Source organism: Panonychus citri, unplaced genomic scaffold, assembly GCF_014898815.1.
Source record: "Panonychus citri isolate SS breed McGregor unplaced genomic scaffold, ASM1489881v1 Contig00138, whole genome shotgun sequence".
NCBI lineage: Eukaryota > Metazoa > Arthropoda > Arachnida > Trombidiformes > Tetranychidae > Panonychus > Panonychus citri.
In genome coordinates, this window is record NW_026515543.1 from 2,478,078 (window position 1) to 2,494,384 (window position 16,307).

General features: G+C 32.5%; 5 protein-coding genes across 8 annotated transcripts; 2 read left to right on the forward strand and 3 right to left on the reverse strand.

Moving 5' to 3' along the window:
* The first annotated feature begins 1,120 nt into the window (after positions 1-1,120).
* LOC128393289 (delta-1-pyrroline-5-carboxylate dehydrogenase, mitochondrial-like) lies at positions 1,121-4,192 on the forward strand. The gene is made up of 6 exons (XM_053353430.1): positions 1,121-1,306; positions 1,773-1,875; positions 2,026-2,272; positions 2,365-3,162; positions 3,253-3,620; positions 3,697-4,192. Exons 2-6 carry the CDS (start codon positions 1,802-1,804, stop codon positions 3,926-3,928), a joined length of 1,719 nt encoding a protein of 572 aa, XP_053209405.1. The 5' UTR covers positions 1,121-1,306; positions 1,773-1,801; the 3' UTR covers positions 3,929-4,192.
* Positions 4,090-11,598, reverse strand: LOC128393601 (uncharacterized). Its single transcript, XM_053353792.1, has 10 exons — positions 11,217-11,598; positions 11,099-11,137; positions 10,653-10,852; positions 10,136-10,318; positions 8,623-10,057; positions 7,978-7,982; positions 7,721-7,872; positions 7,351-7,596; positions 6,519-6,543; positions 4,090-6,004 (listed from the first exon to the last, which is right to left on the reverse strand). The coding sequence occupies exons 4-10, from the start codon at positions 10,229-10,231 to the stop codon at positions 4,109-4,111; spliced, it is 3,855 nt and encodes a 1,284-aa protein (XP_053209767.1). The 5' UTR covers positions 10,232-10,318; positions 10,653-10,852; positions 11,099-11,137; positions 11,217-11,598; the 3' UTR covers positions 4,090-4,108.
* LOC128393298 (probable 28S ribosomal protein S6, mitochondrial) lies at positions 6,202-8,128 on the reverse strand. 2 transcript variants are annotated; one of them, XR_008326117.1, is made up of 4 exons: positions 7,978-8,128; positions 7,721-7,872; positions 7,276-7,596; positions 6,202-7,145 (listed from the first exon to the last, which is right to left on the reverse strand). XR_008326117.1 is itself a non-coding variant. In XM_053353444.1 (3 exons), exons 1-3 carry the CDS (start codon positions 8,020-8,022, stop codon positions 7,347-7,349), a joined length of 447 nt encoding a protein of 148 aa, XP_053209419.1. In that variant the 5' UTR covers positions 8,023-8,128; the 3' UTR covers positions 7,216-7,346. The 2 variants fall into 2 exon arrangements, 1 of the variants encoding a protein (XP_053209419.1); XM_053353444.1 differs by lacking the exon at positions 6,202-7,145 and having other exon boundaries at positions 7,216-7,596.
* Positions 11,599-11,676: 78 nt separating the features above from the next.
* LOC128393291 (enoyl-[acyl-carrier-protein] reductase, mitochondrial-like) lies at positions 11,677-16,240 on the forward strand. Of its 3 annotated transcripts, none has more exons than XM_053353436.1 (3): positions 11,677-12,278; positions 12,584-13,210; positions 15,419-16,240. In XM_053353436.1, the coding sequence occupies exons 1-2, from the start codon at positions 11,768-11,770 to the stop codon at positions 13,171-13,173; spliced, it is 1,101 nt and encodes a 366-aa protein (XP_053209411.1). In that variant the 5' UTR covers positions 11,677-11,767; the 3' UTR covers positions 13,174-13,210; positions 15,419-16,240. The 3 variants fall into 3 exon arrangements, with proteins under 3 accessions (XP_053209411.1, XP_053209410.1, XP_053209409.1); XM_053353435.1 differs by lacking the exon at positions 15,419-16,240 and adding an exon at positions 13,544-13,760; XM_053353434.1 differs by lacking the exon at positions 15,419-16,240 and having other exon boundaries at positions 12,584-13,275.
* LOC128393602 (N-acetylglucosamine-1-phosphotransferase subunit gamma-like) lies at positions 13,366-14,429 on the reverse strand. The gene is made up of 3 exons (XM_053353794.1): positions 14,308-14,429; positions 13,586-14,211; positions 13,366-13,397 (listed from the first exon to the last, which is right to left on the reverse strand). Exons 1-3 carry the CDS (start codon positions 14,427-14,429, stop codon positions 13,366-13,368), a joined length of 780 nt encoding a protein of 259 aa, XP_053209769.1.
* Positions 16,241-16,307: the final 67 nt, after the last annotated feature.

Here is a 16,307-nt window from a genome sequence, read left to right on the forward strand (position 1 = left end):
AGACACCAAAAAACTACTGTTCAGCTCATTAGTATGGCCACAGATATATAAACATGTTCTAATGATGTTGATAGAAGATAACCCACCGATCGGGCAAATGGTTGAAGCTATTGGCTCGCTCATCAACAGATTTACAGGGGCCAAGAAGAGATCAAGATGGACACATAGAATCATATTGAAATACCCGGACTACATTGGTAACACATTGAAAACCATCAAGAAACACCAGGCGAATCAATCAGGAAAATTACAGGGAAAGAGATGGATTCCAGAGACTTGGCCACCGATAATGCAAATAAAAGATAAACAAGTAGATGAAGGTTCAAAGATAACAGCGTATAGAGTTAGACAAGGCAAGGGAAGAATCGAAGTAACATTAAAAACATTCACTTCAAGGGACACCAGAGCAATGACGCTGCTCATACCGGGGAAAGCAAGTGAGTATGAAGGTTACCTTATAGCAGTAGAATTGATTATTCAAATCTACCAAAATAAAAATGTAACAATCGAATTGGACAAGAAGACATCAACATACCTCTATGGTTCATCTGGATTCGCCAGAGCAATGAGACAGATCATGTTGAAACCAGGTAATTGGAACTACAAATTATACCAAGAAAGGAGCTGGAGAGACGGGGAAAACGGATTGGAGGTACCCGTAAGTGGGAAGCCGATAAACCAATTAAACCAGAGAAAGGAACTAAACAATTTGGTGGAAATAATTATGACGAAAGCTTACAAGGAAAGTAATGGAACACTGAGCAAACTGGGCCTGGAATACAAAACAAAATTACACAAAGGAATGAGGATAACATTGGATCAGTTCACCAAACACTACTGCTTACCTGTTTGTTGTGGATCACAAAAGACCAGTTACCATATACTATATGAATGCCCGGAAGCAATGATGAAATGGCCGCAAATAATGGGAATAAGACATAAACCAATTGAAGAATGGAGAAGCACGGAGATAAAACTAATCAATGAAATAACAAAATGTATGAAAACAGAAATGTCAATCTATTGTACATCCTTATCACTAATCGGTGGATTAAATGACCGATCGAGGGCAGCACCTGAGGCTGCTCAGTCATTTGACGACTGTAATTAGTCACCCTCAAGGGGGAGGAATGAATAAAGAAAAATTGTTACGTTAATTAATTAATTGTCTTTTAGTTAATTGTCGTATAATTAAGATAAAATATTCTACAATTATAATAAATTGCTGCTCATCGTATTCTTTACATCAGTTGATTACTTTGTCTTTCTCTTTTTCTATCTTTTTGATTACATTGATTATCTTTTGGTGAGTTATTTTTATGGTTAATATTTTTTTCTTGTGTTTATCTTTGATTTTATCAATTTGTTGATTGTTATTTATTTGTCCTTGATTGTTGTTGATATTTTCTATATATTCTAATCTAATTGTTGATGAACCTTGAGACTATTACTACCAATCTAGGTACTACTAAGGTTATCTCATGTGTATTTTGTCAGTTAATGACATCAACATCGTCTCAAATTATGTACAGTTATGTAATTGTATTTTTTTTATTGAGTCGTTAATTGTTATCAATGATTATCATTAGATATCATTTCATAGATAAATATCATTCAACCTTGGTGACAACCAAAGTTAACTCAATCATGTTAAATTGTTTCGGTGTTTAATCAAGTATTTTAGTTTCACTCTTCGTGCCCTTGCATCTAGACACGTATTATTTTAATCTAAACTAATTGTTTCCTTTTTTTCCCAATTGTTTCTATTTTAGAGTTTTCTTTTTTCTAATGGTCAATTAATATGGTTGTAAATGTGATTAAGAGAGTTAATCTACTCAACTCGCCGATTAAAACTCTACAAAGGCTTCCGCCGAGGTATTTTACATTTCATATCTCTTTGAATTCCCCAAGTTTTGTTTCAGTGATAAACTTGATAGGGAAATTTTTTTTTCTCCATTAAATTGTTACATATTCTCATCTTTAATTGTTTCTAATTGTATTATTTATCCTTCTCTTCATTTACAGGACATTCACCACTGTTGTTAGTGAGAAAATTGAAGATTTTACCATTTCCAATGAGCCACTTTTAAGTTATCTTTCCAATAGTAAGGAGAGGAAGGCCTTACAAGAATCGTTGGCTAAATTATCAACGACCTGTTACAATGTACCGATTGTCATAAATGGTCAAGAATTTACTAGTGACCATGTTAAATCACAAGTTATGCCTTTTGACCATTCAAAGTCTCTTGCAAAATACTATTGGGCTACACCGGTTTGTGTCTAATTTTAGAGTTAGATTTGTGTCTAAATCAATCAGTTTGGAGACTAATTTTATATTATTGGGAATTTGATTATATTTTGTAGGAATTGTTGAACAAAGCAATTGAAACTTCGTTAGAGAGAAGGGAAAAATGGGAACAAGTACCGTTAAAGGAAAAGATTCATATTTTTCTTCGAGCAGCCGATTTGGTGGCTACAAAGTATCGTTATGATCTTCTAGCGGCAACGATGCTTGGTCAGGGTAAAACGGTTTTCCAGGCCGAAATCGATGCAGCCGGTGAATTTGCTGATTTTTTACGATTCAATGCATTTTTTGCCAAAGAAATGATTAAATATCAACCAATCAGCGAGAATCCGTCGGTTTTGAAAAATAGTTTCCGCTACAGAGGAATTGAAGGTTTTATTGCTGCGATTTCACCTTTTAATTTCACCGCGATCGGCGGTAATCTCGCCTCAGCACCAACGTTAATGGGTAACGTTGTCCTGTGGAAACCCTCGGACACGGCGATACTTTCCAACTATCTTTCATTCAAGATACTCCAAGAAGCGGGTGTCCCTCCTGGCGTAATTAATTTCGTTCCTTCCGATGGACCAGTTTTCGGTGATTCAATCACATCTTCCCGTTGGTTGGCTGGTATTAATTTCACTGGAAGCGTTGGAACCTTTAAACATCTTTGGAAACAAACGGCTTCCAATTTAGACGTTTACCTTAATTATCCTCGATTAGTGGGTGAATGTGGTGGTAAAAATTATCACTTCGTTCACTCATCAGCTGATGTCGTTAATGTTTCTGTTAACAGCATTCGATCAGCCTTTGAATATAGTGGACAAAAGTGTTCAGCATGTTCCAGACTTTACGTTCCTAAAAGTAAATGGCCTGAGGTAATTTATTATTCAACTTTTCTATTTACAAGAAGATTTATTCCAATCAAATTTGAATTATCATTAATATTTTTCTCCTTTTATTCACAGATTAAATCAGAAATGTTAAAAATTATCAATGAAATGAAAGTTTCTAGTCCATTAGAATTTGATAGTTTCACTTCATCTGTAATCGACGAGAAAGCTTTTAATCGTATTCGTGGTTACATTGATCATGCCAGAGAAAGTTCATCTTGTCAAATTATCGCCGGCGGGGAAGTTGATAAATCAATTGGTTACTTTATTAAACCGACAATCATTGAATGTAATGATTTAAATGATAGACTATTTAATGAGGAAATCTTTGGTCCAGTTTTAGCTGTTTATCAGTACGAAGATTCAAATGTCCAAGAAACACTTCGACAAGTTCATCGAAACACTCATTTTGCTTTAACTGGAGCTATTTTCGGCCAAGACCCGTAAGTTAATTAGTAAATTTGTTGTAATTGTTTTTCATTTTTCAAAATTTTTCTTTATTTTTTTCTCTTAATTTAGTAAATTTTTACAAATGGCTGCTGAAGAGTTGAAAATGTCGGCGGGTAATTTTTATATCAACGATAAATCAACTGGAGCTGTAGTGGGACAACAACCATTTGGTGGAAGCCGATTATCGGGTACCAATGATAAAGCGGGTGGACCTCATTATTTACTTCGTTGGACATCACCTCAAACAATTAAAGAATCATTTATTAATCAAAGAGAATGGAAATATCCTTACATGACATGAGATGATTCAAATGATTTGACAAAAACAGAGACAAACACAAACACACAATGTGAATAACAATGAAGATACAATTAATTTTTAAAATACAATTGAAGGTTTGTTTGCTGTGACAAACAAATTTCTATTCAACAATTAGGTTTAAATGTTTTATAAACAATTAATTTCAAGTGTATTTGACATTTATTTGAAAAAATAGACAAACACACTGGCTGTAAACAAAGTGACCATGGAGGTGATTAAAATTGAATTTAACTGACCAGTTGATCTTAATGACCAATCATTTGATTTTAAATTATTTAACTTTAAGGTTAAACTGTCATTTAATCTTCTCAATTTATCTAATTGCTCATTTAATTCAGATTCTCTAGATTGGTGTAAAATTTTCTCATCTCTCAATCGACTGATCAAAATTTCAACCGCTCGTCGTCTCAATCGGCAAAGTACCAAAGGTTCACCAGTTTCGGCCAACGATTCCATCTCCTGTTGAGTGTATTCATCATCTTCATCATCATCATCATCCATACCCACTCCAATATGAACCATATTAGACTGAGATAATGTCAACGATGAAGGTAAATTAGTTGTTGATTGATTACCCTCGTCATCTTGTGTCATTTGATTGTTTTGTAAATTGTTGGGACTCATTTGATTATGCGAATCAGTAGTTACCAATGATGTCGCTCGACTTTCATAAAGATTATTGGAGTCCCAAGGAAGGTCACTGGTGTCAATCTCTTCGGTGGCATCGATTGGATCTAAAGTGTCAACCGGAAGATTAAGCTCATCAAATTCATCAGACAAAGGGTCAGATAATTCATCTACATCATCTTCATTTTCATCTACTTCCTCTTCATCGTCAATTTCCTCTTCCTCCTCGTCCTCATCATCATCGTCATCGTCTAATAATAATTGATCATCTGTCAAATCATCAGAGAAAAGTAAAGGTGAAACAATTGGAATTGTCGTCGATCCGTTTAGTTGATTGTTAAGATTATTGGTGTTATTGGTATAATTGTCGTTCGCTGTTACTGTGGCCGTTGATCGAGCGGAGAGAGTTTGAAATAAATTGTAACATTCATCTTCTAAATAGTCAAGTTTAGCTCTTCGATTATCAAGTGCGATCGCTAAATCCTCGTAACCAGTGGTTCGAGTTATTTTCGTTGGTTGATCACTCGTTGTACCTGAAGATGTACCTTGATTATTATCATCAGAGGTGGAAGATGATGTAGATGATGGTGAAGAAGAAACTTCGACACCTTCACCTCGATTATTTGTCTCGATGAAACCACTTTCTTCACTTGGTTGTTTCCTTTTCGATGCAAATTGTCGTCGTAATGTTTCAGACCAAAGAGCATCATCATCGGGAATATCATTCTCATCGTCATTCTCATTCCTTTCGGCTCGTCTTTCTGGCCTTCGCTTGGTTACTCGAAGTACTCTCCAGTCTTCTCGAGTTTCCTCTAATTGACTTCGCAATCGACGAAGCAATTTCCTTTTCTCTTGAAATTCATATTTAAGAATCGCTTCTCGAGTCTTGAAGGAATCATATTTTTCCTGCAATTTACGAATCATATTAGCACTTGAATGTAAATCAATCGGTGATCCAGTTAACCTTTTATGGAGACATTGAATGTTATAAGCTAAACAGAAACCAAGTCGATGTGATTCAATTACTTCATCACTTAATTTCTTAATTGTTTCAAGCAAATTTTCCAAATCAATTGATTCTATTGTTGATGTTGATTGCAATGTTTCAATTGATTGTTGATTGTTACACTTATTTGTCAAATTAATTGACGTCTCCTTACCAGATGAAGCAGAGTTAATTGTGTTGATTGTTTCAACTGATTGACGACGAGCATAAATTTCATATCCACTTGCTCTGTCCTTTAAATTAAGTAATTGTTTCAATACATTAGCGTGTAGATTAAAATTTTTAGCCTCCTTAATCAAATTGTTACATTGATTTAATAAATTATTTGATGATGGTAATGAGGAAGATGATGATTGGCACATTGAATTAGGTTTAATCGTTGTATCAATTAATGGGGTTGATTGTAAGTCCATCATGATTAACTAAACAAAAAGTCACACAATTTACTTTGGTATCACAGTTAAAATCCAAGGAATCAATTGATTATTCAACTATAAACAATTAGTAAATTGTTCAGTTCTCTTCAAACTAATCTAAAGTAAACCATTGGTTTAAACACTTTCCAGATTATATTACAATCAAACTAATGAGATATTGTGAGTAAGTTACTGAAACGTAATTAAATTGAATAATATAATTGAATCTCTGGAGAAGGAAAAATAGCAATTTGGAATAAGATTTAACAATAATGACTAAATTAACTGTTGTCAAGATTAGGGTAACATTTGATTATTTAGAATATAATTACGATGATGCAACTGTAAATTACTAATTTGTTTTAAAAACGTGAAGAGAGACAAAAGACCTTGTGAGGTTGATTAGGATGATCGTTAATGATGAGAACAAAAATTATAATCAAGATTAAGATTAAGGGATGAGGATGAGGATGAAGATGAAGATTAGATGGCAAAGGAATGAGAAGATTAATTTTCGTACGTTATTCCTTTCGTAAGCAATCAAGCTAATTAACATAAAAATAGTGTTGCAAGTTACGAATTTAGAACTAAAGATGAACATTCGCCATCTTCATCTCCCTTCTCATCCTCATCCTCATCTTCATCATCCTCGTCTAATGTTTGCATTGGAAGATTAGAGAGAGAGAGAGAGAGAGAGAGAGAGAGAGAGAGAGAGAGAGAGAGAGAGAGAGATTGAAGAAAAGTTCTAATAATAGATTTACTTTTAATTCTGTTCCATGTAAAGAGCAATGAATTAGTCGAAAAATTTATCTTCTCTCTCTCTCTCTCTTCTTTACCTCCATGTTAAATGAGTCTTGGGCTATCATCATTATCATCATCATCAATTTTCTCTCTCTCTCTCATACTATTTAAAATCTCGAGAAAAAATTTGGCATCAACTGAACAGAATTAAAAAGCAACAATCTAAATACTACTAATAAAACACAAACCTCGTTGATTATGTTTGGTACAATTAATCAGCCTTTTCATACACAGTTTTGTATTTTTCTTTGTTTGTTGATGTATCGAAATGATTGCCAAATGATTATGATGATGATTGTTATGATTTGAGGAATTAATTTATCCTAAATTGTGTCTTTTCTTTCATCTGTGAGGGGAGAAAATGATAATAAATGTAAAATTGCAATACTAATTTGAATAAGTACAAGTATTAATACTTAGTAATCAGCGGATTTTGTTTTCTCCATCATTTGTAGGAAACAATTTAATAGATTTACCTTAAATTGTATGAAAGACTAGTTAATCTAACAAGTTACATTTTTGTTTGTTTGATTGGTTACAGTTTAAACTACCATTTCTCTGCATCAGGTCCTAAATCTATTTTGTTTTTATTTCTACGACCTTCGGAAATTAAATTCTGAACACTTTCACGATAAGATGGTGGTAATATTTCATCTGCCAATTTGCATTCATAATTCTCAGGGATTGCGGTTTCTTTTGAATGTAATGATACTCGAACCAAATCATGATCCAAACGAAGAGAATTTCTGATAAAATCTCGTGAAGAATATGGAAGATCACAGTGATACAGGAAGTAGCTTAAATAAAAGAGAGAGAGAGAACAAAAAAATCAGAGATATGAATGAATGTCACATGGAATCAACAACAATAAAAGCAAAACCATTAGATGGTAAGTTAGGAGAAGTAGAAATTGATTGTTACCTTCCAGAGTCATGAAGACCAGGAGTTTTAGATCCTGATTTACTCATTCGATATGGGAATTTGTTTGTTCCAAGATATTCGATTTTCCTTAAAACTCCATGATTGTCCAGTAAAAATTCACCAACACGCTTTAAACATGATACCAAATCAGGCTGGACAAAAAAAGAAAGAGAAAAACAAAAAAAAAGAAAATTAAAAGATCTGAATGAGAGATACAAGTGATTTTACATTTTCTTTTCTCAAACAATCAACCTTACCTTCGCTAATCGTTTAACAGTAAAAAAAACTTCATAAGTCGGCATGATTGCGATTAGAACGACAATTAAATCAACACAATTGAATTAAAATAAAATTCAAAACAAAAGAAAACAAAATTTTTTTTGCTAATCGTTACTATGGTAACTCTATGGCGGTAGAATTGAATCTCAACTCAAATTAACAATTAATGAGATAAATTTGATTACAGACTAAATTGTAACAATTGGTGACAATAGTTTTATTTTAATGGTAATAATAGTTTACAATGATTTACAATTTATCGTTACGAGCAGTTTAAATTGTACTTGTGATGTGTGTTTGTGTTCATCTTTGTAGTTGCAATTATTATAACATGATATTCATGATTAACAATTAGTGAAAAGTGATACATTGATTATGATTATGACTAGGAAATAGTAAGGAAACAATTAAATCTGAGAGATCACATATCAAGAACATTAAATATAAATTTGTGATTTTTTTTTCTGTGTAACGGTAAAAGATAATTAATTTTATCTTCGTTGAAAACAAACAACAAAGAGAAATGAATTAAAAACGAAAATGATGATTTCCTCTTGAACTTTTTTTTGATGGTCAGTTAATTGTGTGTGTGTGTGTTTGGTGATAATTTTAAATTGGTCAACAATTGAGCTTGAAAAAGTAAGGTAATTTACCAGTTTTCTTTTGCCAAAAATAATCGTACAAAACTTTGAGAGCAATGAGAATAGTTAAAACAGCACAGGTACCACTAAGTATATCGAGAAAATGTAACGGTACATTTGCTCGTGGACAAATGTCCGAAATTGGCATTTGTTGGATTGGCAGTCGCTCCTTATTACTTGGAATAAAAAAGTCCATCCTATCAGCTGAATTGGTGCAATAGATTTTATTTATATCGGGAACCTTTTCATGATGTTTTTGAAGCCACTTTTGAAATATCAGAGTATTACAATCACAGGTCCATGGATTATCGGATAGATTAACTTTAAGAAGGTGAGAAAATTGTTCCAATATGTGAATTGGAACTTCTTTCATTTGGTTACCCTGAAGGTTGATTGATAAAAGATTTCTCAAGATTTTACTCATCTCTAAATCTTGTAGACCACTGATCTCATTATTATTCAGATGAACTGCTTTTACCGTTGACCAAGATGAACTGTCCGATGATGATAGACCGAAAGATCGTAATCGATTACCGTTTAATTTAACAATTCGTGAACCAAGAGGTAATGTTTTTGGAAGGTGAGTTAAATCTCGATAGGAACAATTAACCATAAGAAGATCTTTCTTAATCATGAAACAATCACATTGATTACAAATTTCGGTGTTCTTAACGGAAAATGCTTGTTCAACGGTCATCTCTTTCCACTGGACTGGTTCAGAGCAAAGTATTTCCCAGGATTGTTTAATCATATTGTTACTTGGACGACGGAAAATATTGATCTCATTTCGAGTAGAGTAAATTAGTTCACCTAATTTAATTGTTGTACTAAGACTACAATCCCAAGGGTTATCGTGAGCATATAAACTAAATGCTCGATTTGGTATCAATGAGTCTAATCCATTGAAACTTTTTAACCAATTAGATGAAACATCTAATTTCTCAAGAGATGGATAATTGTGGAAAATATCTTGTAGATTAATTGTTGATACACGATTATGGCTTAAGTTTAGTGTAATTAATGAAGGTAATTTGTTCCAAACTATGGTTTTTATCAGGTTATTGGAGAGATCAAGTTCTTTAAGGTTTGGTAATTTAGTGAACCAATTTAAATCAATAATTTCCAATGAGTTCCAGGAAAGATGAAGTATTTCCAATGATGAGCATATTTCCTGATATGATCCATTGGCTAACCAGATAACAATTTGGTTAATTGTTGCAGATGATTCGTTCACTTGTATGGCAATTTTAACCAATTCATCTTGGCGTTTTGTTGTATAATTTATGGCACTGGTAAATATTTCCAAATTAGTTAAATGATTACAGCTAATGTTGATTGGATTAGTGTTATAACACCAACATGAACCTTTGTCAATTTCATCATTTGAACACAAATCACCATTGATTGAGTTACTGACCTAAAGAAAAGGAATCAAAGATGAGAAAAATCAATTGTTATGAGCATTTAAAATAATCCAATTAAATAGTTTCCTCACCTTGTCACCAAGTGATGAACCCAAAGAATCATTAATCCAATGAGAAATTAATCCAACAAGTAGAAGAAAATTTAAATTGAGTATTGGGATTACCATTGAGCCAAAATGTTTTCAATTTGTTGCTTTTCTTTGGTAATAAAATGTTGTTCGAGATGATAACAAAATACTATCTGAGTTGTTTTCCTATTTTTGTGATGAAAATTACGAGTAAATTATGAAAAGACAACCGGAAGACGGAAAACATGAAAAAAAGAGAAAAGAAAATTGTTACCAAGAGTAAACAAAAGATTCGCAAGATAAACACACAGAGTTAATTCAATGTGAACAATGAAAAAAGCAACAGGTAGAAAGTAATGAAAGTGAAGATTATTATTGAGATGATGATGATGATCAGTCGAGAGGATGATCAATAGATGCACCTCACCTTCTAGGTTTATATCTAATCACAATAATAACAAATAGACACTTGTTCAAGTAACTAATAACTTTTAGGAATGAAGGTGAAGGCATAAGTTACCTGTACGGATGCTTTTCGATTGTCACAATTACCAGTTGATTGGAAAGAGAAAACCAATGGAATGGAATAGAATAGAAAAACAAAGGAGAATCTTTTTTTTCAATTCTATGGACAAAGAAAAGAACCAATTTGAATTTTTCTTGACCAGAACATGAACACAAAACAGTTAACTATTTGTTCCCTTGGTGAATGTGAGCGAACTGGTGATGGAAAAAACAGAAAATAATCCAATTGATAAGATGAAGATGTTAATCAATGTTGTAGAAGAGAAGAAAAAATTATAGTTGTAATTAGTATTCGAAATGTAATCAAAAGCGATGTGTTAACAGCCTTTTTCTGTGTTTACAGTTAGTAGGTTTTCCTCTTAATTGTTACCTCCACACCGATACCAATAATAGACACAATCAAGTAATCATAAAAGTAGAATCATGATTATTAATAGTTACCTGGTTTATCTCCGATATTAATGATCTTTAATGAGATTCCTATGGAAGTTGAAGAAAATTAAATTGAACACTAGTTGATTTGTTTGAATGAGAAGAAAAGAAAACAAAATATTCTCACTTGTTATTTTCCTCTTTTTCTTACATATTCAAATACACTAAATCAATGTTGATGAAAATGTTCTTGAAACAACAACACAGTTTGTCCTTAGGAAATTGAACAAGAAAATAAGAGAAATTAACTTAATTGTTCACCAGAAGAAAAATTAATTTCCATCCAAAGAGAGTAAACAAAAAAGAACAGTTTTTGTTACTGTTACCAAGGGTCGGCGATTCAATCCATTTATCTCCATGAGAATCTGGCTAATTATCTGTGTATTAAAATTCCAAATAGAAAAAAGAAACTGATTAGTGTAAGAGAATTATGGTTAATTCTTTGATTGCAATTAATTGTAAACTGGTTAATTTAATCGAGAAAATCATGTTAACCTTGATGGAGAAAAAAAAGTGAATAGAAAAAAAAACGCTCCCTTATGTTCATTGGTTGTTTACTTTTCTCTTTCTTTTTTTCTCTCTCTCTCTCTCTTTCTATCATGTGTTTTTCTATTTAGAATTTGTTTTTTCTTCTTTTCTAGTAATTAGCAGTGTTAATTTATTTCTCTTTTTAAAAAGATGATTAAACATTGTGCCCGTTTAATGGCTCCACTACGAACGATCAAAAGCTCACCGGTCGCTTTTAACTCTACATTTGCTTTAATGTATCGTGATTATGGTGACCCGATCTCAGTTGTTTCTAAGGTTGACACAAGCGATTCTTTATCATTAGATTCACCTTTGGAAGGTAATCAAGTGTTAATCCAGTATGTTGCTTCGACAATTAATCCATCGGATATTAACACAATCCAAGGTACTTATGCTATTAAACCTAAATTACCGGCTGTTGGTGGTAATGAAGGTGTGGGTAAAGTGATTAGAATCGGTTCTCAGGTAACCAAATTTAAACCCGATGATTGGGTTATACCGGCGAGACCTGGATTAGGTACATGGAGAAGTCATGCCATTGCTGCCGAAAATGATTGGATGCCGATCGATAATGATCTAGAATTAGAAGCTGCCGCTCAGATCACCGTTAATCCTCCAACGGCTTACCGAATGCTCCATGATTATGTTAAACTGAAACAAGGTTAGTATTTGATTTTTTTCCTTCTTCTTCGTTTTTTTTTTAATAATTGTTACGTTTAATTTACTAATCAGTTTTTTGATTATCTATTAGCTAATCTCAAGTGTTATTGGAAATTTCAATAACAATTGAAGGTAATTATTGACAATCCCCTTTAGGTATCAATCTAATTACCCAGCTGATATTTACTCGCGCCATCATATGAAAAGTTAATTAGCTTCTATGATTTGTTGACATTTTGTTGACGTGAATCATATTGAATGATCCTAATCAATTAATATCCCTCTTTGTTGTCATAATATTTACAGGTGATTGTGTCCTTCAAAATGGAGCCAATTCAGCGGTTGGTCTTTTGGTAATTCAAATGTGTAAAGCAATGGGAGTGAAAACAATTAACGTAATAAGAGCTCGACCCAATCCAGATGATATGACAAAATTGGTTAATTCATTGACAGAATTAGGTGGTAATCATATAATTACAGAGGAAGATTTAAGAAATCGTGAAGTAATGGACTCTATTTGGACCAAGGGAACACCTAAACCAATTCTAACTCTTAATTGTATCAATGGGGATAATGCAACTAATTGTGTCCGTCACATGGCTCAAGATGGTATTATGGTCACTTATGGGGGAATGTCAAAGAAACCGTTAATCATACCCACTGGGCCAATTATCTTTAATCATCTTCAATTTGTCGGATTTTGGGTTACCCGGTGGAAAAAAGATCACGCCGGTAAACCTGAATATTACGAAATGATGAACAATTTAACTAATCTATTCAAAGAGGGTAAATTAAAAGCACCCAAAGTGATTCCATTCAAATTTGATGATTACAAAAATGCTTTGGAAAAAGCAACAGCTCCTTTCATTGAAGGAAAAGTGATTCTTACTCCCTGATCACAATTAAATCAATACCAATAGATGAAGCAAAAAGGTAAATATAAACAAGTAAATTTAGTTACAGTTATAAAATCAATAAACTCAATTTATTTTCAATAATTGATTATTATGAATTACAGTTTTTGATTAATTGACAATCATTGATGTTTGAGATGATTAATAATCAAGATCACTTAGTGATTTCAAGTGTTAATGGAAGAGAAAATGATTAAACAGAAAACCTAAATGAGAGATTTAAGTTAACTGGTAATCAGATGATCGAGTGGAATGATAATCAATGACCAAAGATGATTCTGTTACGTATATAAAATTACTTCAATTTGTTAATTGTGAAACGAATTGTTAATTAGTTGATTTGTTTTGGCAGAATTTTTTCTCTCTTTTAAAAGGTGTTTATATGCTTGTTTACATTGGGCCAGATTATCGAATTGAGGATCATCTTCGTCATCTTTATCTTCTAATCCAAGTGCGTACATGTTTCGATGGATTAGTCCAGCCTCTCGAAATATTTGATCTACTTGAAAGGTATAAGCTTTTTCGGTGATTAGTTGATTGAGTCTGAGAGTTTCCAATAGATCCCATTTGGAACGTAGATTCTCATCCAATGTTGGATAGACTTTGATATTTTTGGTATCACAGATTAACGGAGTTTGAAAGTATAACTCGTAACGACAGAGATCAGGTTCGGTTGCATTGATAAGCCGATTCGAGGAACCACAAATTGGATAGACTTTAACTCGTCGACGTATTTGTCCAGTTTTCGATGAGCATAAATCACCATCACGATATTTCATTGAGAGAAAAGTGTTATTACCGATTGACCATTCGCCTGACCAAATGCCTAGAACACCTTCAAATCGAGACCAGTTACTTGTGGTCTCATGTTGGGTCACATTTCGAAAGGGACAAAATCGATATTGATAAATTTCATCTAAATAAGTGAAACATTGGTTTTCCAAAAGCCGAAGAGCCGATGGACCAGAAAAATTAGCCGGTGGTTTAACGGTAGCCAATGATTTAGGTGACGGAGTAGAACTGAAGAAAACGATGATTAAAACAATAAACGAAACACAAAATCGATTAGAGGTTTTTTTCTTCGGAAAATCAATCAACTGAGGAAAATAAACTCACCTAATTAAACGTGAAGTCTCACTCACAATTCTGATTGGAATTGGATTAGTTAAATTGTCTACACTTTTGATCAAAGAAACGGCCACAATTGTAATCCACAGGCAACCCAGTTGTATGATCATGATTAAATCGTACTTCTTGGTTGCCTGATTTAAATTGACATGTACCAAGAAACAGTAACAATAATCAAACCAATAAGTCAACAATTAACCGAACGATAATAGTCTGAGAACGTATTTGAACTGATTAACACAAATCACGGTGAAAATGAAACAAGAAAATTACAATTCTACAAAACACTAAAATGCAATAAGGATAAAATCGTAACCATTGTAATCAAATTTAACTGTAAACCAATTGAATTTAACATTACGAGCATTGGAATTAAGTAGTTCGCTTTCAAGTAGATTTACAGGTATCAAAAGTATTAGAAGGAAAAATAAGATGAGAAACAGGAAAAAAAAGAAGTTGAAAGCAAATTGTTGAATTAGTTTCGGAGAGAATTGATTGTTTTGATGATCATAACAATCAATTCTAAATGATGGTTGTTGTTGAGTGAAACAAACTAGTGTTTAGAATGAGATTGATTCTAACTCTCGTCGACAAACAAAAAAAAGTACATAATGAATATGAAGATAAATAAATGATAACATGTTAAGAAGATGAAGAAGACAAGAAGATGAGAGATAATTCTTACTGGAGGGAGAGAGAGAGAGAAGAAAAAAGGTTGACGTGTGGAACCTAATTTCAAGGTAATTCAGAGAGAGAGAGAGAGAGAGAGAGAGAGAGAGAGAGATGTGTGGATGATGAGAGAGAGATGAGCATTTGCTGGATTGAGAATTGGTGAAAATATCGGTGACCTGACTTTCGGGCTTTGATTATAACGATTTTCATACATTGATTGGTGACCATTGAAGAACAGATGATAATCATCATCTGATTCAATTCTCTATCATTATCAGCATCATAATCTTTCTTTCCCTTATCACAATTAACCGTTAGGAATCACATCCTGGTTAATCCTTCTCAACTTTTCCATTATTTGGCTTTTCATCTTCATCTTTAGAATAAAATTTTCTTTTTCTTTAACTTTTCTCCATCTTCTTTCCAGGAACCTTTGTCTTCCATGGTTTCTTTCTTTTCCTCTTTCTTTTTCATCATCATTTATATTTCCTTCTTCTGATTAGAATGTGATCAAACATTGGATACATTTTCCATCAATTCAATTGGAATACATGGTTTTGATTATTTGGTCCAAAAAGAACAACTTGATTCACACAACAAAATCAATTCTATTGTAAATTGAAAGAGAGAGAATAAGGTTGGTAATTTATTCTCAATCAATTTTTAGATCATTAATTGTGTTTCCAATATTCAATATTCCATTTTCCATATAAAAGGTGAGAGATTTTCTGTTGAGAAAAAAAAGAAAACACAAAATAATGGGTTAGACTGTAGGTAGATCTTTAAATATACAAAAAATTAAATTCGATTGAAGAAAATAAAGGTTACTATTTGTTTCCAATCATCATAATCAACATGATTAATTCTAAATTGGGATCATCAAGCTACCTAATTAACAGGTAAAAGAACTTCAAATGATGAATGTTTTAGGCCTTCGATTGTCCAGAAGAAAACGAGAAAAATGATTCACTTGATTTCGTTGTTACTTCAAATCGTGAAGCTGATGACCTTCTTTCGTTAATTGTTGATTAAAATCGCAATTAAGGGAATTACATTGATAATTTGATCGAAAATAGAGTAACAATTGAGTAACAATCAACAATTTAACTAATCTTACATTGAAGGAAAAGTGATTCTTACTCCCTGATCACAATTAAATCAATACCAATAGGTAAAGCAAAAAGGTAAATATAAATAAGTAAATTTAATTACAGTTATAAAATCAATAAACTCAATTTATTTTCAATAATTGATTATTAGCAATATATATCAAATTATTATCTCATGCAAAGGGAAATTTAAAATTGATTATGTTG

Coding starts and splice junctions, on each gene's coding strand:
- LOC128393289 (XM_053353430.1), top strand. CDS start 1,802: ATGGTTGTAAATGTGATTAAGAGAGTTAATCTACTCAACTCGCCGATT. Junction 3,163..3,252: donor CTAAAAGTAAATGGCCTGAG/GTAATTTATTAT, acceptor TTTTATTCACAG/ATTAAATCAGAAATGTTAAA. Junction 3,621..3,696: donor GCTATTTTCGGCCAAGACCC/GTAAGTTAATTA, acceptor CTCTTAATTTAG/TAAATTTTTACAAATGGCTG.
- LOC128393298 (XM_053353444.1), bottom strand. CDS start 8,022: ATGCCGACTTATGAAGTTTTTTTTACTGTTAAACGATTAGCGAAG. Junction 7,873..7,977: donor CTGTTAAACGATTAGCGAAG/GTAAGGTTGATT, acceptor TTTTTTGTCCAG/CCTGATTTGGTATCATGTTT. Junction 7,597..7,720: donor GGTCTTCATGACTCTGGAAG/GTAACAATCAAT, acceptor CTTTTATTTAAG/CTACTTCCTGTATCACTGTG.
- LOC128393601 (XM_053353792.1), bottom strand. CDS start 10,231: ATGGTAATCCCAATACTCAATTTAAATTTTCTTCTACTTGTTGGATTA. Junction 10,058..10,135: donor GTTCATCACTTGGTGACAAG/GTGAGGAAACTA, acceptor CCTTTTCTTTAG/GTCAGTAACTCAATCAATGG. Junction 6,005..6,518: donor TTGCTTACGAAAGGAATAAC/GTACGAAAATTA, acceptor CTTTTTGTTTAG/TTAATCATGATGGACTTACA.
- LOC128393291 (XM_053353436.1), top strand. CDS start 11,768: ATGATTAAACATTGTGCCCGTTTAATGGCTCCACTACGAACGATCAAA. Junction 12,279..12,583: donor TTATGTTAAACTGAAACAAG/GTTAGTATTTGA, acceptor TAATATTTACAG/GTGATTGTGTCCTTCAAAAT.
- LOC128393602 (XM_053353794.1), bottom strand. CDS start 14,429: ATGATCATACAACTGGGTTGCCTGTGGATTACAATTGTGGCCGTTTCT. Junction 14,212..14,307: donor GAGACTTCACGTTTAATTAG/GTGAGTTTATTT, acceptor CGTTTTCTTCAG/TTCTACTCCGTCACCTAAAT. Junction 13,398..13,585: donor ATTCGATAATCTGGCCCAAT/GTAAACAAGCAT, acceptor TCTCTCATTTAG/GTTTTCTGTTTAATCATTTT.